This window comes from Branchiostoma lanceolatum, chromosome 1, assembly GCF_035083965.1.
Source record: "Branchiostoma lanceolatum isolate klBraLanc5 chromosome 1, klBraLanc5.hap2, whole genome shotgun sequence".
Lineage (NCBI taxonomy): Eukaryota > Metazoa > Chordata > Leptocardii > Amphioxiformes > Branchiostomatidae > Branchiostoma > Branchiostoma lanceolatum.
The window spans coordinates 7,919,796-7,939,641 of NC_089722.1; the positions used below are offsets into that span (position 1 = coordinate 7,919,796).

Below are 19,846 nucleotides of genomic sequence, written 5' to 3' on the forward strand. Positions count from 1 at the left end.
CAAAATCTAAATCCACATTATACCAAATACAAATAAAATACATCCAGACCTTCTTGGGCTATGCTGGTCTTCTACACACACACACACACACACACACACACACACACACACACACACACATACAAACACTACAACAACAAAAAACTTCCTGGTAAAGGTAATAAATGACAAAATTTATTGAGACAGTGACACATTTTGCTTCCTTGGAATGACTAATCAATCAATGCATTCAATGTAAACTTAAGAATGTATTCATCATCATCGTCTGGCCGGTATTCAAGATAATGTAGTCTATTGTCTTGTCATCACCTAATTAGCCTTTAATAATAAGAAAGTCAGCACTCAAAATGTGTACCTACACGCTAAATTGCTATATATGTGGGTGATAACCCACCTTAGAAGTGCATTTCATATGCATAGTCCAACTATCTTACCCAGTATTTCCAACTCTTGTGGAAGACCTCGAAAAACAAATTTAACGTTACATCGACCATTGCACAATTTGAACCAAGAAGGCCCTTTTAAGAAAGAACCTTGATAGAGCTTCCTAGCATAAAGTGACAAAAATTTCAACATGTACTCTGGATATACATTGGACCAGGATTCAGTATACACCACATAGAGGGTCAATTCACATCAGAAAAGGAAAAGTTCAACATCATAATGGCACGTTTTGCTGTTGTTCAAACTCTTTTAGATAGTATGAGAATGTAGCTGTTTCAAAAAACAACACCAGTGTTTTGTAGTTACCCAAATTGACCTCAATACCCAATAGTAAAGACAAAAATATGTACAACAGATTATGTCTACAAATTTGGAAGCTTTAAAAAAGTACATGTACTTATAAAGGAATGGTGACTTTTTATTGGCCTGATACTTCTGACCAATCAGAGGGCTTGAAAACAAAGCTATCTTTTAATGGAAAATTACAACTCTTGTCAACAACTCTCGGGTTATGATAGCAACTGTTACAATGATCTGTTACAAACAGCCCTTCAACGTGTCATTGATCTTCTACAAGAGATTGCACATGTACATGTACACTCACATTCTGAGGAATATAACATCTACTAACATAACTCCACCAGGGTACATGATTCTGCCACCTTGAAATTATAGATACATCCAAACAGATCTCCAACCCAACGTCCCCCAGGATAATGCACTCCTGCATATCTAGACTGTGCATATCTGGGGGGTGCTACTCTAGAGATCTGTCAAACTAACTGTTTTTCAAAGTAGCGGATTTATGTAACCTGGCGGATTAATGTTAACGTATGTTACCTGCACACGACTATGTTTGACTTGTCAGCTATATCATGTGCTAGCAAGTGTAATGCTTTAAGTCTAGCATTCTGCCACAATAACACAATAACAGCAGTTGGCTTCTAAACTTTGACAGTGACTATGTCAGACTTAAAAAGCACATCCAACATTGCAACACAGAAATGTATATCTTACATGTATATCAAACTCTGTCAAGCTTCGTAAGAACTGACAGGTGGTATATTTTGCTGCTGATATACATACAGGTATATATAAGGATTTTATTATGTAACACAGATATGGGGTGTTTGGAGAGAGTCAGATAGAATGGCTGTTTCAGTCTTCTGGATAGATTCTCCTGAGCCACGGCCTCATCAGGTACTGAGCCCCATCAAACTTGTCAAAATACTCCTCAATATCAGGATGCCTTATCTGTATGGTAGGCAAGAGGAAATATGTAAGTGAGGTACTGTACTTGTAACAGCATTAGACTGCACTCTTCTTTCAACTCACAGTCACAGTAGTCACTACTGGAAGTTGAGTCAGGCTTTGCTATGACCTGTAACTTATGGCAATTGATCTGAAATGTATATGTAACATTGTAAATGCAGTTAAATCTGCAATTGCAATGTACAAAGAAAACATTATCATGGATTTTAGCCCCCACAATGAAAACACTGAATATTATTTGGTTGCTTATGCTATTAATGTGTCCACATTTATTGAAAATACAAGAGTACTCAGAAGGCACCTTGCGCGTAACAAAATGTGCATCAAATCCCTTCATCAATCACTGATAGACTGATCTAAGTACATGATACTATGGTACAATTGTACAATGCACAAGTGCTAATTTACCTTCATGTTGTAAACAATCTGGATGTTTTCTTCCACCACGTACGTCCTCTGTCCATCAGGCCTGTCCCTCTCATCAACAAGCACTGAGTAGTTTGGAGTCTTCTTCCAATACTGGTATAGAAAACAAAGTAACACATAAGATACTGTGATGGATTGGTTGTCAATCATCTTCACAGAAACATTAACCAAGATTACCTTAATTGCTCAGTAAAGATGGGGACACAATGTCAAGTTGTTCTTTCTGTTTCCTTTGATATACTGTTTTGTCAAATTTACAACTTACTGGTTTATCTGCTGGATGATTTGCTAGCAACCAATTAGGAGGAGCCTGTGGAGAAATAAAATATGAATAATTATTAAACTCAGAGCAGTACACTGTCAGTAACTGACTTGACCAGAAATACATCTTAACAAAATCAGATACATGTACTGGCTTGCCCTCAAAATTGATAACACAGTCCTCTGGCTAATGTTTATAATTCATGAATACCTTGTCCAAATGAAAATTGAGATGTCTGAAACATTTGTGATGTTTGGTTACCTTTGCAATGTTGTCCCAGCCAATGATGACTCCCCTGTACCCGTATCTCTTGTGTTTGATGGTCTGTCCTACCCTGTACTTCACATGGACTGGGCGCGGGCTTCTTGGAATAGTTGAACCTGCAAAATACATTTTGTTGCTGACATAAAAATTCAGATGATGCGAGAAAGCAAAATCTCTGTTGAAAATTCAGTAATGAAAAGTTGTTTAAAGCAATCCTCCTTACCGGGTACTGTTTTTATTTTCTTGAGCATGCAATAATGACGCATGAATTGGAATTGACTGTACTTTTTACAGCCAAATAGAAAAATCAAATCAACTGACAATAAATAGTACAAGGGAAGCAAAGAAGTTATTAATTTGCAATGCATCAGTTTCATACTAGACTTAACATGTAAAAAGACAGTGGAAGTAGTATTAACCTCTCTGTCAGTGCTAACACGTGGTTTAAAATTCTATCCACATGCATGAGCGAAATAAAGGTTATGGGTCAAGTGGACCCGTAGTACCTGCATAGTACCCTTCAGGGGACCTTCTCTGGAGTACTTCATAAGCAGGAGACTCCCCTCTAGAGTACACGTTGTTGTCTTCAATAGGTGATGACGTAATGGAAGAAATGGTCTTCCTCACCCAGTCTCTCCAGGAGCGAAGGCTCAAGTAGTTCTGTTTTAAGTCCTTGAAGGAGACCAGCAGGCTACAATAGAAACAATTCATGTGATGAAGAAATCTTTGAATTTAGGATATTCTATTTAATGGTTTTATGTACATTTATGTACAGTTAATTTTGCGATAAGAGGGGATCCGAAATAAGGTGTTAAAACAACATCTAAGTAGTAACGCTATAGCTCAGTGTGATGAATCACGAACATAAAACTACGGTGAATATTGCATGATTTACAGTACATGATCTGAGAAAGGATGATGTAAGACTTACCCCCTCATTGCCTGAGCTCTCTGGTACTCAGTGGTAGAACCCCACATCTCCGAGACGAAGTACTGAGCAGGGACCGCCATCAGTATCAGAAAGAACTGGATAGCATTGATGCCCACTTGTGGCATGATGATTTGTTGTGAAAATAAAATCTGCCTTGTAGAAAAAACTTTTAGAAGAAAAATACTAAACTTGAGAATACTGAACTGCCAGCTATTACAATATATTAGGAATGAAAGGCAAAAGCAAAAGCTGTTTGGTACAAAATTTGGGAATGAAAGCTGCTATATCAATCCGTTGTACACCGGCTGATGTAAATGTCTTGGCGCGAAACTTGACTCCGAACGGCACGACTTGAAATGTTTTCCACCAACAAATCTCGGCCGATTCTTTTAGCAGACGACAAAGTCTTCTCCAAGGTGCTAGCGCCAAGCTGTCCCCAACATTTCCACAATTACGCCTTCACCTCTCTGGTCAACACCTTCTAAACCTGTCCTGACTTTCCTTGCACTTCCAGGATGTCTGGAAAGATCCATGTGTCGACAGAACATCTCGAAAGTCGAGACTCCAAAACGCCGGTCTGTCCAGCAATCACCTGCTGCCACGACGTGCTGAACTTTGACCTTCTTAAGGCGGAGCTTAAGACGTAAATCGGCAAAATAGCTCCTGCGTTTACGACAGCAAATGTAATCTGTAATTTCCTGTAAAATAGTAATCTTTTATGATAATTTTTGGCATATGCCATGAGTTTATATGATAAGAAATGTTTAGTAGTATCATCAATGGTGGATAACTTGTCATATACTTTCTAACATCGTAAATTGTCGTAAATATCGCAAAACGTCAGCTGACCTGCGTAAGCGCTACACGCAGGTCTTCGGTTCAAGAAACGTAACCAGGAGAAAGTTATCCGGATTGTACGGGATTTAGCGACGGGTTCGGCAGTACTGGGGATTTTATATGTCGCAGTAAAGGTACTGAGTATTTGACAACATTTTGAAGATTATTCAGGCCAATTAGGGAACGATATAAGTGAAAAATAACCTCGTTTTATGCTCATCTAATTATGAACAGGTTTGACCTGTAACTTTCCAGACTTTGTGTTCCATATTCGATTTTTGTAGTAAGATATTAGATTAAATTTGTATTGAACGTAAGATCTAATTGGTACTCATGCCTTCAGTACAACTGCTTGGCACGTGAACAAATGGTTCCTTCTGTAGTGTCACACGTGGGGTCGTTGAAGTGTAGAAAAAATTATGGCCTGGCGGGTTTCGATAGGCGTGTAGCCTTCACATGACGCATGCACCATGACGTAACCACAGTAGCGTAGATTTGTTTCTGTCAAAACCAGGAGGTTCCGCTTTTAGCCTCCCATTGATCAAAGTGAAACCACAAACCGGAAACAGGTTTGGGTGATGGCACCTGCAGATGTCATATACAACAAAGATCCGGTGTTTCTGTTGAGAACATATTTTTATGCCATGCACTGTAGATCATGAAATATTTGCAGTGTTTTGCCTGAGGCTATAAGCTAGTTCGGAGTTGCTACTACGCATGTGCAGTGTCAAAGGTGAAGGCCCCCGCGACGGAAACAGTGCTCGCCTCCACATTGTCTCAATTTGCATAACAACGCCCAGACGGTCGCCTTATTGATGACAGGATGATCCTGTCAACAGTGGAAACATCTGCACTGTTGACAGGACTCTTTTGACAATGATCCTGTCAACAGTGCAGATTTTTTACTGCTGACAGGATCATCCTGTCAACGGTGCAGATTTTTCTATAGCCACTTTCCAGTATTTTTATTTTCATGGTTTTCGTGGTGAGCTCTCACCGCAGACTCATCACACCGCAAATACATGCTCTGTCTTAATACTGTATAATGCACACTATATTGTTTCAACCATTCATCGTAAAACACAGTTAAGGTTAGGTCCCCTACTACCATGAAATAAGTGTTAGTGACCCTAAAATAAATGTACTGTAATTTGTATTCGTATAGTTTTCAGCATCTACTGGGTACACATAAATGTGAATTGCAGTTTCCTTTCCTAGTTTTACGAGTACCTCGATGCGCGTGGTGGACAACTCGGTGAAGCCCGCTTCAAACGAGATGCCCAATAAAGGCAGGCGACGGCAGCGGAGGGAGAGCGAGGTGTACGAAGACTCGTCTGACGAAGGGGTGGAGGCAGCTGGGCAGGCTGGTAAGTCTAGTGTCGTCTGTGTGATGGTCGGAGATGGTTGGCACGCGTTCTTGAAGTAGTGGAATCAGGACAACTCGGACTATTACCAACTCAGCCGATCACAAATCTGGTCAACTCGGCCCAAGAACCCAATTTACACAAAATATAGCAAAAACACATTCAAACTTTCAAGCTAGTCATAAACATACATGTACTTAAGAAGTTTTTTCTGAGATTTGGACAAATGTGTCACAGTGTCACTTGGATATGCTGGGTACTATGGGTAGGGCAGGGGGTAAACAACATCACTACCATGGCAACATATACAGACATAGTAGGCATGCACCACACAAGAGTTGTGATGGTTATGGTAGTTGTTTGCCCCCTGTGCTATCCATACTTAGTAATGCCCTACATCTGTCAGCATAGAATGGGATCTGTAAAAAGGTTTATTAAACTTAACAAATGGAAGTGCCAACTGCCAGTGTCCTACCTGTGATTGACAGCACTGACTGACATTAAAAATTCACATCTTATTTGTAGAGTAAGTGACTTGATTATGCTCCTTGATCCGCCAGGTGTGCAATGTCCCCACATAAACAAAGGAGTGAACCAGGCCCAGGTGAAGAAGGCCCTACAGAAGGGTTCGCCCCACCTGGAGTGTGCGGGCTGTTCTAAGGAGGGTGCTTCAGGGGCGCGTGGCAGGACTGAGCCCACAGCAGACACCACTCTAGCTGAGGAGTTAGAGGCCACTCTTTGGATCTGCTTACAATGTGGGAACCAGGTGAGAAATCTACAAGAAAACAAGTGTTTCGTACAGGTAGCAGTAGACATCTACGCAACTTGTTTTAATAGTAGACCTCTCTTAACCTTCTCCCTTCTGCCTAACTCTGTAACCAATAGAGATTTGGGTGCCAAACGGCTAGGTACCTTTAAAAGGTTAAAAAGATAACTGTCACCAAACAACAACATTTACCACTTTGTCAAGATGGAACTTAAGACAAGTTGTGACAAGTTTTGGAAGTACACATTTGACAAAGCACCAGCAGCTTTGGAATACAAATGTAGATTTTCATGCTTGTTATCTCCTTAGGTAGATTTTCTAATAGTTAAACATTTTGTTTTGGTTTTGGGCTTTAATTCTGTTGCTACAAATGTATAATTTTCGGACATCAGACCTACATGTATGTACATACCATACAAAAGGTAAATATGTAGTGGCACTTGTACATGTATATGTAAATGTAATAAGCAGGAAGTAATAAAGAATGTAGAGAAAATATTTTAAGAACATTGTCCATTTCGTGCAGGGCTGCGGCAGGAACAGCAGGAGTCAGCACGCCCTGAAGCACTACGAGACGCCGCGCTCAGGCTGCCACTCTGTCGTGGTTAACACTACCACATGGATGGTGTGGTAAGAGCATTGTTCTACATTTTCAACTACGTTTCTCAACTGATGATAACCATGAATGGATTCTCTTACATATTACAATACACTTGGTACAGTTTTTAAATCATTTTCAATGTTGTGTTGTCTGTAGATTGTCCAAAGTAATGTAGTTCAGCCTGTTGTCGCGATGTTCTTTCTTGAAGTTCAATAAATCATTCATTCGTTCATTCACTTTCTTGGTGAAGAAAGGACAAAACTGCTCCATGAAAGCAAAATTGAAACACTTATGTTTCCAATCTGTTGCTGATGGGGTGATCTAAATGTGTTTCTTGATAATAGAATGCTTACAACACACAATGTTAATTGCTTATAAATGTGTCTTAATTTCTAGGTGTTATGAATGCGACAATGACGTTGCCTTTGACCGTGGGAAGAAGCTTGCCTTGTGTGTAGACTTTGTTCGCAGACATTACGGCATACCCAGACTTCAAAATGATTCCACAGGTAGGTAGGGTTGTCATCTTTGTAAGAAGTTTTTATTATCAATATATCTTTCTTTAAGTACATCATAGAAATAAAGTACCAGAAGACATAGAAAGCTAGTTATGAAACTTAACTATACATTCAATAATAAGTTTAATATATGGCTTCGAAGACTTAAAGAATGACTTTTCCACTGCTAGAAGACCAGTGCAAGTGTAGATGATGATAATCTCTGCTTGTTTGACTTTTCTAGGTAAGAAGAGTCCACAGCAGACCAGTCCCAGAGAGGAGACAGTTGATGCTGGTGCCATGGCAGGGAAGGGTGCCGATAAACAGAACCTCAACTCATCTAAGTCTCCACTAGCTAGAGTTAAGGTATGTATATACATGTAGATATGTAGATGTGTATTAATCACTGTCATCATTTTTTTTTTTTTTCAAAAACTGGAGTGCATCAATGTATCCAATGGAAATGAGTTGAGTGGATCTAATAAAGAATCAAAGTGTGAGTTTTAGTCATGAATTCTCCTTGTGAGTTATCCAGGATGTTCCCACACTACAGAATTCAGTCCTAAGGGTAACTCTCTTTTCTCTCTTTCTCTCTTTACAGGGCCTGAGCAACCTTGGGAACACCTGTTTCTTCAATGCAGTCATGCAGGTGAGATAATCACTTTTCAATTGTAGCATCTTTTTGTTTGATATCTGTAAAATGTGTAGAACGGTAGAGTACCTCATTTTTGAAGCCAAGCCAAGAGAATGGGTTCTTATTAGAAACTACAGGCCTCTTTCGAGGCATCATACACTGTATGTTCCTCCTTTCTGCTTTTAACCTGTAGTTCAAAGGGAAACTGCTAGGGGAAGCTGGTAGATGGGATTGTATGGCTGGGATTTTTGGCATTAACACAGGGATGGAGGCATTTTTAAAATTTGTGCTATTTTCCCCCCCAGAACCTCAGTCAGACCCATGTGTTAGAGGCAGCCTTGATGTGGTCTACTAAGGGAGGGACCATGACACTCTACCCTCCAGCTGGCAATGATCTACCACAACTGGTGAGAGATGTTAAACTTAAAGTCTACTTGATTGATATCTAATCTGAAAAGTCAGAATAGTCTCTATATTAGATTTACTTGCTTGTAGTCTATATTTTTTTGGAAAAAGCATGTTTATAGAAAATGTTAGAATTCTAAGCATGTTTCATTGGAAAAGATCTGTCTAAAGTAAGAAAAGTTTGTTTAAAGTACACTCATAACTTTATGAGTTACCCCGTTTACAAGTAAACAAATAACTGCAGCATAAGGGAAAAAATAAGTGGAACAAAATTTTAACATCTTTCTTAGGTCTTCTACATGTTCTCCACTGCTTGAGAATCCAGTGTTTTACGTAACCTTTCTCATTATAGGAACCTCTAGAAGTGATGTTGTCAGTCCCACCCAGTGCTCTACAGAGTGCTCTGCTCTCCTTCCTACGTGACATGACTGCACCCAGTGGAAAGGTCAACCTCAACCCAAAACACCTCTTTGGACAAGTTTGCCAGAAGTAAGAATTCTTTCTTCACAACTGTAGACATGTACGGTCATCTTTCCACTAGACAATGATCACAGCACAACATTTGTGCAACCAAGTTGGATTTGTAACCATCAATTTTGTATTTGGAATATGGTGCATGTGGTAAAAGTATGACAAAATATACAAAACAGTAAAAGATATATTTTATCTATGAACCTCTGAGTAAGCTGTCAATTCTTTGGTGGCTCAGCGGTCGCAGCCTGTACTGGAAAGGGGGTGTAAACAGCAACTGTGTGTTTTACCTGTCAGGTCTCCACGGTTTAAAGGCTTCCAGCAGCAGGACAGCCATGAACTTCTCAGGTATCTACTGGATGGACTCAGGCTGGAGGAACTCAAGGTAAACTGTGGAAAACTTGCATACATAGACCTCGTTAGTCTTCATTTCCTTCTGTGACTGTTACATGTGGTTTTATCTCTGCGCCAAATGTTACAGGTGGCGCTTTTATAGCTGCCGCACTTACAAATATGTCCTGAGTATCCTCTACAAAAGCGGTGTTTAAAGTGACTTTTCGACGCCATCGGATGTGCATCGGCTCAGAGCACGGTAGATGAACTGTCTCTCCATCTTTCGAGCACAAAAGTCCGACGGAAAGAGCCTGCTATCACCCAAATTTCACTACTGAAAGTCGACAAGACTGACTAGGAGGGAGGGCGATATGGACGAACAAAGACATTCCTAACCTACCAACCTTCCGTGAGATGAAACCAGCCCCGACGAGTATCCTGCAGGAGCCAACGTACACATGGCAAGTCTGAACACTCATCGCTCATACTGCAGAGATTAGCGAACTTGTTTTAAGCACTTGTAGCCGTATTTCGTACCATTTCTTCCATTGTTTACACCGCGTCGCCGGGGTTACCCGAGGTCAGACAAAACAAAAATGTTCACGAAGAACTTTCTCTTCTATGCATCCAGCACACTTCGAGCTCTTCGAACTAGCACTAAACCTACACCTGTTGTTAGACGACTTATCAAAGACTACGGCATAAATAGATACCATCGGGCAAGAGGATGCAGAGGGGGACGAAACCTAACCCGTAAAGTCGCCACACTTACGGCTACCCCCTCCTCACCACCTGTGATGCACGAAACAGTGAACAGGAAGAGACGAACGGACAATACTGAAACTGATAAACTTATACTAAATGGGCAAAAAGACAGGAAACTGGAACTATGGTACACCAACATTCAAGGCCTCAGAGCCAAAAAAGACTACCTAAATGTCCGTCTAGCAAATGCCAACCCAAAACCAGACATCATCATGGTCACTGAATCTAAGCTAGACGTTTCAATACCAGACAACAGCCCTGATATCAGTATTGAAGGGTACTCAATAGAACGTAGGGATCGAAACACTGGGAAAGATTGGGGTGGGTGCCTAATCTACTACAAAGCCGGCATTGGTCTGCACAGAAGACACGACTTGGAACCCCCTGAGTATGAAATGATGATATTCACCATCAAACTAAACCCAGGCGTTCTCCTGATGTCTCTCCTATACAGACCACCTGGACAAAGGGTTGCAGACTGTGCACCTATAGACTGGTACACGGAAAACCTAGATCGTCTCCGGACAAAAACAAAAGCCACAGGGACGCTGCTGACTGGGGATTACAATGCCCATCATAAGGAATGGCTTCTGAGCAAAAAAACCGACCCCCCTGGTAGACACACGCTCACTCTCTGTACCACTCACGGTCTGTCACAGCTGGTCAATGGGGCCACCCACCGTAAAGGAAATAGACTTGACCTCATTATGAGTGATGCACCCAGCCTCTGCACTCAGGTTCAAATCGATCCCGAAATAGGCAAGTCAGACCACTACCTGCTAAGCACTTCAATATCATGCTCTCCGGTTCAGGAGAAAACCACTCCAAGGAAAATCTGGATTTACCAGAAAGCTGATTGGGACGCTCTCCGGAATGAACTCGCACAAGCCAACTGGGACTCCATGCTGGACCCAGACAACCCAGAGCTGTCTTGCACAAACGTTACAAAAACAATACAGCAGGCTATGGAACACCACATTCCGAAAAAGACACTACGAATCTTTACAGGAAAACCGGAATGGTACAACGAATCATGCGAAAGGGCCCTGCAGAAGAAACATAAAACTTGGCGTCAGTACAAAGCAAAGAAAACCCCAGAATCTCGGTCCATATACAACAGGGCGAGAAACAGCTATACCTATGTTACCAGGAAAGCCATTAACAACCACAAAAAGAGAATCAAAGAGAAAATGACCACGGGCCTCAAAAAGGGAAGTAAGAGCTGGTGGTGGACTGCTAAGAGACTGATGGGCCAAGGAGGCAAATGTGACATCCCACTCCTGAGCTCTGAAAATCAATCATACATTCACTCCGAGGAAAAAGCAGAATGCTTTGCAAACATCTTCGCAGAGAAATCCACCATCCCTCAAGACGAGAACGACAAAGATGTCCCACTGGTAGAGAGTAAAACTGCATCTAGACTGAAGAATGTAGTATTTTGGCCGAAACAAGTGCAAAAGGTTTTAACAAAGCTCGACATCAGCAAGGCCACGGGTCCAGACTCAATACCTGCCAGAGTCTTGAAACATGCTGCACCGGAGCTGTCCAGACCCCTAGCCAAGCTATTTCAGCTCCTACTGAACAAACATCACATGCCAAAGCAGTGGAAAGTTGCCCACGTAATCCCCGTGCACAAAAAGAACAGCAAACATGACCCGAACAACTACAGACCAATCTCTCTTCTTTGCATAATAAGCAAAGTGATGGAAGCGATCATAAACAAAGCACTGTGGCAGCATATCGACAAGAACAGTCTCATAAGCGACAAACAATTTGGTTTCAGGGCTGGTCATTCCACTGCAGATGCACTGACATACGTCACTCAACATCTACACGATGCCAAGGACAAAAGACAGGAAAGCAGACTGATATGCCTCGATATAAGTCGAGCTTTTGACCGCGTATGGCACAGGGGGTTAATTGCCAAACTGAAAGCAATTGGCGTGGACGGTCACGTGCTCAAATGGTTTGAGAACTACCTTGCGGATAGAGAACTAAAAGCAACAATCAGTGGGAAAACTTCTACCGCCAGACTCATAAATGCGGGAGTCCCCCAAGGCTCAATCCTTGGTCCCTTACTCTTCATCATTTACATCGATGACCTGACAGAAAAGTTAACAAACACAGCAATGCTGTACGCCGACGACTCATCGATCATGAGAATCATGGAGAGGCGAGAAAGAGCCAGAGCAGCTCTGTCGCTGAACACAGATTTGCAAAAAATCCAGAACTGGGCAGATTGCTGGAATGTCCTCTTCGGCGCATCCAAGTGCAAATGCCTGACAGTCAGCAATTTAAAAGACGCAGAAGGAAACCATCCCGAACTCAACTTTATGGATACTACTCTTGCAGAGGTAGATGAAGCTGAATTGTTAGGGTTAACGATCCGAAAGGAACTGTCCTGGACACACCACATAAAGAAGATGGCGACGGATGCAGGAAAACGCCTGGGACTTCTGAGAAGAGCCGCCCCTTACTTGACTCCACAGCAGAGAGCCACCATCTACAAAAGTATGGTACGATCCTGCATGGAATATGCCTCTACAGTTTGGATGGGAGCTTGCCCCACATCACTGGACCTGCTTGATGCAATTCAACGAAGAGCCATAAGACTTATAAATCTCCCACAAGATGAGTTGGACAGAAACCAGATTCAGCCCCTGGGCCAACGTAGAAACGTAGGGGCCCTCACTCTCCTACATCGCATGTACAACCACAACGCTCCCTCACCACTCATCAGCCTACTCCCGGGACCGTACGTACATAGACGTGAAACCCGCTTGTCAAGATCACAACACTGCAACGCTCTGGAACCCGTCAAGTCGTCCACAACGTCACACAGAAGAACCTACCTCCCAGCCACCGTTAAACTCTGGAACTCTCTACCACAGGACATTGTGACTCTTAAGGACAAATGCAAATTTAAGACTTGTATTAATCGCCACCTTAGTGTCCCTCGCCAGCGCCCTACTGTATAGTTACGGGTCAGCTGCTAAGCTAAGAAATGGTGCTAAGCATAGAAAAAAAAAAAACAGTATACATGTACATGTACATCACACAGCCATATGGAACATTTTTAACCTTTTAAATAGGATTTCTGAGTCTACATTTTCTCTTTTGTTGCTGCTACATGTACTTTTAGTTTGATATCTGCTGCTGACATATGGAAGGCCAATAAAACCATTGTGTGATTCATTATCATGTTCTTTTTTTTTTCTTCCAGAGAGTTAAGTCTGGCATCTTGAGGAAGTTTGGACTGTCTGAGACCACCAACCCTAAAACTGTTGACGATGAAGTAAAAGGAAGAGTCAAAGGTAGGTAATAAAAACAATAAACATCAACCTGAATAAAGGCTTTAAGAGTGACTGCATCGCTCTCTCTATCACTCGTTCATATGTATCTATATGTATGACTCTTTAAAAGGGTAAGGCATTCCTGAGTTTGCTCTGAGGTGTTTTAAAAGAAATTTACGAGATTAAAACTGCTGCAACATTTTATCTTAATTCCTTCTCTATGCCCCACCTGGTCTATCCCTTAGTTCCTAATTGTATTTTTTCCTAATTGTATTTCTGCAGACTATGGCCGGCTTGTGAGAGAAACCTTTGTAGACTTTGTGTTTGGTGGGCAGATGGTCAATACTGTGCAGTGTGAGGAGTGCAAAAATGTAAGTATTGTGATTTTGAAAAGGAAGACCTGACATATGACTCATAAAAGAAATGTTTACCAAGAAATATGACATTCTAGGCCCTAGAGTACTCTTTTTCATTGCTGTTGCAATATACAATGTGTGATTCGATGGCTGTGTATTTTAAAGATTGAAGTTGTCTAAAATTGGTGCATATATATAGTTGAAGGCAGTGGTGGCGGACTTTTGAAAGACCCAAAATTTATAAGTCACAAGGGTAGTACAGGTTTTCATTGTTGGTCTGTATTTGTTTTCAGATTTCTCAAGTCCATGAGCCATTTCTTGACATTTCTCTACCTATTGTTGAGGAGAGGGTAAGTGATCTCATACCAAAGTTCCAAAATTCTATAAAACCTTAATTTTTATGTCAGACATCTTAAATGTAGAATTTTTGTTGGTAATTTTTCATTCTAGAGGTCCACTGTGCTTTGCTGCTGCAGTGGTCTGAACACCCTGCAGCTGCAATCAGTCTTTCTTCAAATCCCTCCACCCTGTTGCAAGCTTCCTTAGCTCCAATAGTTTTCTTTCTGACCGCAACGGTCCTAGTCCTCTTTCTTTCAGGTCTGCCCTCAGTAGGTTTTTGCTTGTCTTCTACTTTTCATAATACCATTTCTAAAAAGTTGTTTTCCATTTGTAGTCCCCACCCTCCAGAGGTAGCAATCCTTCCAGCAATAAACAGAAAGGGAAGGGAGCAAAGGGTCGTACCAATCTGGACACCGAGACGGGGGAGGCAGCCCACTCGGCCATGAATGAACTAGCGCAGAGGGACGACCAGTCTCCCAGCAAGCACCAGCTGAAGAAGGCCAAGAAACAAGCTAGGAGGGAAGCCAAGGTACGTTTTAGGCTCAAGATTCAAACATGAATGTGAAGTATTTTATAATCATGTCCATGACACATTGTACTCAGATAACAATTCACTGACTTTGTCTGCAGTTAAGTGCTATGAAGGGATGTCCTGTAGCTCAACTGGTAGCAGCCTCACAGTTGAGCTCCTGGTTGCAATCAGTTGGTAACGGTTCAAATCCTAGGACAGGACATCTCAGTTGGAGTTGCACCTGTCTTTCAGAAGGGACGTAAAATGGGGGTTCCCTTGTTGGTGGAGGCAGTGCCTCAAGCACATTAAGGGGGAAGGGCTAGCAACCCCTCCCACTAGGCACTACAAGTTGAACAACAATAAAGTGCTATGACTAGTATGCATATATGAGCTACATTTCGTAATGATGTCTTCCTTTGCCCAGAAGTCTCAGAAGAAAGGAAAGACACCCCCTGCCTCTGAGGTCCCATCACCTACAGTTGAAGCAGCTGTTGAAGGTCAGGAGGAAGCAGAGGCTAAGAATGCTGAGGCACAGCAGGAGAAGGTTGCAGCAGAGGGTAAGTCTTTAAGTCTCTTGATTTTAACAAGTAATTTGCATGGCAATGCTACATCTCCAACTTTGTACTGTATGTTTTTCACTCACATTTCAGGCAAAGAGCAGAAGGGAAAAGGCTTGTTGTTGAGTTACTTTAGACAAATCTGAATATATATAGCCAAACCTGTACCAGTGACCACTTCTACGCAAAGACCAGCTGGCCACTTTTTTGGTGGAACTTAAGATGCTTTTTTTCCATTGATCCAAGCTGGAAGATTCCTGTCTATAATGACCACCTGTCTACTGTAGTGTAACCATTTTCTTGAAGTACCTTGAGCAGCCACTACAGACATGTTTGACGGTATTCTCAATGCAACAAAAACTGTCATGCATGTAACTTATAAGTTATGCTCCAACTAATTTCATATTCTTACTGAATTACAGAAAGCGACACTTCTCAGGAGAAAGGTGAGAACCCCTCTTCATCTATGGAAGACGCAGACGAATGCTCGGACTCCGAAGCCGTAACGAAACCAAGCAGCAAACCTACAACCCCCAAACATAGCCCTTCACAGGAAAATGCTTCAACTGCCAATCCCCCAACTACAGAGGAAAATGGTGATGCTGTAGAGGGAAAAGATGTTAAAGAGGTTTCAAAGAAACTGGAGGCAATGAGTATAGAAGCAGAACACAGCTATGCTGCAAAACCAGAAGGTAAGAGTAAACCACAAGATCCAGAGAGACCAACCTCTTTAGAAGGTAATGCAAAGGACAAGACAAGCAAAAGTGAGCAAACCTCCAGTGAAGCAAGCTGTAAAGCTAAAGGTGTCACTGAAGATTTGAACTCCACTGAAAGTGAGCTGTGCTCTCGCATTGACCATCTGCGAATGTCAGGCACCGAATCCGATGCTACCTCCCCTACACAAAGCCCAGATAGAACTCAGGACGATGTTGAAAAGGGGAGCGGGAACGATACGCTGGATCTTAAAACTCAAGACGAGCCAGAAGACGCTAACACGAAGATCATTCCTCAGGGAGAAGGCGTTCAAGACAATAAGGAAGTTGAAGAAGCAGGAGAGAAAACCACTACTACTGTCGTCTCCCAAGAAGGTAAAAATGGCAGTTTTCCATCCATAACCCTCACACAAGGCAGCCCTAAGAGAGTCCCCAAAACAATCAAAGACGAGAGGAACGAATGTCTCAAGTCTAAGGTGCAATACTCATTTGAGGAGATTTCGGAGGAGGGGGCTGTAGGTGGGAGGGGGAGGAGCTCTTCAGAGTCTAGTGTAGGTGAGGAGGTAGTGGGGAACACTAAACCCCCATCCACTCTGGCTCCACGGTACCTGGGCAGCTCACAGGAGTGTTCTATACAGTTCTGTCTGCACCAGTTCACTGCACCAGAACTCCTGACGGGCAGCAACAAGTTTGGCTGTGAGTTCTGCACCAGGAGGAAGAGGAAAGAATCGGGGAAGACTGGTGAGTAGGATACAAACTGTCTTGGGCGTGATTTGAAGTATATTTTGTCAGGTTCAAAGTCAAGAAGAGTTTTTTATTTGACATGACATGTGTGATACTGTATGGCAGCTGTAACAGCCAGACTGAGTGTGCATTGTGCAAGATAGGTGAATGTTTAAAGTCTGACACGTTTTCTGTTATAACATGTTACATTATGCAGTCTACTTTGTCAGAAATGGATGGCATACATGTAGCCCGTTGTTTTTGTCCTGTTTGAGTTATTTAAAATTATTGCTAGAAGTATACTGTAACTACATGTAGTGTAAGGATTTGGGATTCAATATCCAGCCCTTAGCCATTTTACTAGTCAAACTATTTGAATAAGCCTTTATTACTATTTTTCGTTGTGTCTGTTAAACCTTCATTCACTTGCTCTATCTGTTAACTGTTTTAAGTAATATGTCATAACTGACAAAATTTCTTGTACCTTTTAACTGCCCCATCCAGAAAAGGAGAAAGACAAGGATGACACTGTGTACTGCAATGCCAGTAAACAGATGCTGGTGTCCTGGCCTCCCGATGTTCTCACTCTTCACCTCAAAAGATTCCAACAGGTCAGAGTTATCTGAGTTATTCTTCAGTAAATAATCAAAATGGAGAACAAAAATGTAAAGAAATTCAAAGTATGATTTGTGGTTTTGTAAGGCTGATGTTTTGCGCAACAGAGGCTTATAAGATATGTAACTTAATTGCACAAAAAATTGTACAAGGTAGCAAAAATGAAATATAAAAGAACAAACTTTGGGTGATCCTCCCAGAGAAGACCTTAAGATATAACTCCAATAATTGTTTAAGTAAAATTCTGTATGATGACTATGAGATGAACTTTGAGGATTTTGGTGATAACAAAAGCTTGTCACTTACAACAGTATATCTTGCCATTCTTCAGGCTGGTTTCAGCCTTAGGAAGGTGAACAGACATGTCAACTTCCCCCTGATGTTGGACCTGGCCCCCTTCTGTACCAGCACATGCAAGGTTGGGCTTCAATTTTAGTGTAGTGCAGTACCCTAAGTGTAGGATCCTAATGTATCTATTAGTTTCTGTTCCATATGCAAGCGGGGAAAATGTATGGGTGTCTCTGTTTAACCCTCATCTGACCAATACATTTTTGCGGCAATAACTTGTTGGTATGATAGCAATGGTAATGAATTTCTGTTATTGTATTGGAATATTTTTGGTATTCTGTAATATATGATACAAGATACAAAAATATGCCAAAGTCAGTAAAAATTTCTTAGAAGTTGTAAGACATGTACAATGCACACAAACAAACTCATGGAAGGAATTTTTTCTCTGATGAAAAATGTTGACATTGCGCATATAAATATACCCCTGGGGTCAAAACAGACCTCTTACGGTCAGATGAGGGTTATGAACAAATTCAATATTACTAATGTTTTGATATTCTGTTTCCTTCTACTTCCAGCCTATTGCAGACAACAACAACAGAATCCTCTACACATTATATGGCATCGTTGAGCACAGCGGGAGTTTGCGGGCGGGCCACTACACCGCGTACATCAAAGTTCGACAGGCTTCCGACAAGCTGAGAACCCAGGTCCTCAACAAGCCCAACTCCTGGAACTATGGGAAGGGGACACCTAGGAACAAGGCTGGGGCAGGTGGTCATCAGGGTAACTTGGTGAATGGAGATGTCTCATTGGAGGAGTCAGATGAAGAGATTGACTGGAAGGGAGGAGACTCCGCCCCTCTGCCACCTCTCCCAGAGGGGAAGTGGTACCACATAAGTGATACACATGTGAGCGAGGTGTCAGAGTCAAAAGTCTTGAATGCACAAGCTTTCCTGCTATTCTACGAAAGGCTCTTGTCATAAAGACTGCTAAACTACATTAATTCTACATGAAAAAAAATGCTTTTAATGTTACATTCGACTTCCATGCTTTTCAGGAGATTACTTCCAAAGAGACAGCTCACAAAATTAGTTGAAACGGAAGCATTTGCTCTACCAGCACAGAGTCAATCTTTTATCTATGATTATCGGGCTGACATCTTAAGATTAACTTCTATTTTCTTTTTTGATATGTGAATACAAAGCATAATATTGAAATCAAAAAAATGATTTTGATAACTTTTGTCACAATGTTGTACTATTTCATCCTCAGATTCCTGTAGCCATACTTCAAGAAGATATGATTACCATTAGAATGTTTGACGATTGCAATGGATGAATGTGTGGATATTTATACATAATGTTTGTCTAATTGGGCTAACTTATGATTAACCAACTTTGGGGCAGTTCACTGTCAAAATGTGTGTCGGTATAGTTTACGTCTGCAGGGACTAGCTTAAATAGAACATTTGAAAAATATTTGTACAGCAAAAAAAGGTGTACTTTCTGCAATAATGTACGATTCACAAAAAACTCAATAAGCAATCCAATATACTTAAACGTTAGAATCGTAGCTCGTCTCATATACCTCACTCAGCTGTACAAATGTCTATCAAGTTACTTACTGATTCATGCTGCAGAAGTGAAACTCAAAACCTTTCTTTGCATTCTTCATCCAGCAGAATCAATGTAGCATGTGAGAACTACATGTACATGTCTTTTAACTGGAGTGCATGATAATAACCTATTTGACTCTCTACATAAGGGGCCCAAGAAATGACTTGCTGTACAAACAAAAAGCAAAGAATTTTCACTCCAAGCAGAAAGAAGCCTTGGTACCATCCTCCGTAGTAACCGCTGGCTCAATTGTTTCACATGGTTAGCAAGCGATTGCTACGGAGGATGGCAAGCAAGCTAGCTAAGCAAGAAGAGTATCTACAGTTTATGTATATCAGCAAGCCAAGAGAATTATGCATCCACGTACTGTAGTACTAGTTGTTCTTTTTTTTCCTCTAAACATCAAATTATGTTAGAGAAACTAGAGGTATTGTGTAAGTTACATTGCTTCATTCCCAAAGTCATAGTTTTTATAGCATCTAACTTTATTCTATGTCTAAAGAAAGTCTGGAAACTAATGACAAATATGGATCAATTAAAAAATGTCTACATTGAAC

General features: G+C 41.4%; 2 protein-coding genes across 4 annotated transcripts; one reads left to right on the forward strand and one right to left on the reverse strand.

The window, feature by feature from the left end:
* Positions 1-152: 152 nt before the first annotated feature.
* On the reverse strand, positions 153-4,231 carry LOC136431709 (uncharacterized). The gene is made up of 6 exons (XM_066422949.1): positions 3,600-4,231; positions 3,175-3,359; positions 2,666-2,784; positions 2,408-2,452; positions 2,125-2,235; positions 153-1,698 (listed from the first exon to the last, which is right to left on the reverse strand). Exons 1-6 carry the CDS (start codon positions 3,722-3,724, stop codon positions 1,603-1,605), a joined length of 681 nt encoding a protein of 226 aa, XP_066279046.1. The 5' UTR covers positions 3,725-4,231; the 3' UTR covers positions 153-1,602.
* Positions 4,232-4,435: 204 nt separating this feature from the next.
* Positions 4,436-19,845, forward strand: LOC136431725 (ubiquitin carboxyl-terminal hydrolase 16-like). 3 transcript variants are annotated; one of them, XM_066422950.1, is made up of 19 exons: positions 4,436-4,570; positions 5,655-5,803; positions 6,361-6,566; positions 7,093-7,196; positions 7,564-7,676; positions 7,909-8,030; positions 8,266-8,313; positions 8,604-8,705; positions 9,056-9,192; positions 9,472-9,559; positions 13,496-13,586; positions 13,848-13,936; positions 14,215-14,271; positions 14,595-14,789; positions 15,196-15,328; positions 15,751-16,782; positions 17,269-17,375; positions 17,711-17,797; positions 18,249-19,845. In XM_066422950.1, exons 2-19 carry the CDS (start codon positions 5,671-5,673, stop codon positions 18,654-18,656), a joined length of 3,252 nt encoding a protein of 1,083 aa, XP_066279047.1. In that variant the 5' UTR covers positions 4,436-4,570; positions 5,655-5,670; the 3' UTR covers positions 18,657-19,845. The 3 variants fall into 3 exon arrangements, with proteins under 3 accessions (XP_066279047.1, XP_066279049.1, XP_066279048.1); XM_066422952.1 differs by having other exon boundaries at positions 15,199-15,328; XM_066422951.1 differs by having other exon boundaries at positions 4,442-4,570; positions 5,642-5,803.
* Position 19,846: the final 1 nt, after the last annotated feature.

Coding starts and splice junctions, on each gene's coding strand:
- LOC136431709 (XM_066422949.1), bottom strand. CDS start 3,724: ATGCCACAAGTGGGCATCAATGCTATCCAGTTCTTTCTGATACTGATG. Junction 2,453..2,665: donor GCTGGGACAACATTGCAAAG/GTAACCAAACAT, acceptor ATTTCTCCACAG/GCTCCTCCTAATTGGTTGCT. Junction 1,699..2,124: donor AGATTGTTTACAACATGAAG/GTAAATTAGCAC, acceptor CCTACCATACAG/ATAAGGCATCCTGATATTGA.
- LOC136431725 (XM_066422950.1), top strand. CDS start 5,671: ATGCGCGTGGTGGACAACTCGGTGAAGCCCGCTTCAAACGAGATGCCC. Junction 9,193..9,471: donor TTTGGACAAGTTTGCCAGAA/GTAAGAATTCTT, acceptor TTTACCTGTCAG/GTCTCCACGGTTTAAAGGCT. Junction 13,937..14,214: donor AGTGTGAGGAGTGCAAAAAT/GTAAGTATTGTG, acceptor ATTTGTTTTCAG/ATTTCTCAAGTCCATGAGCC.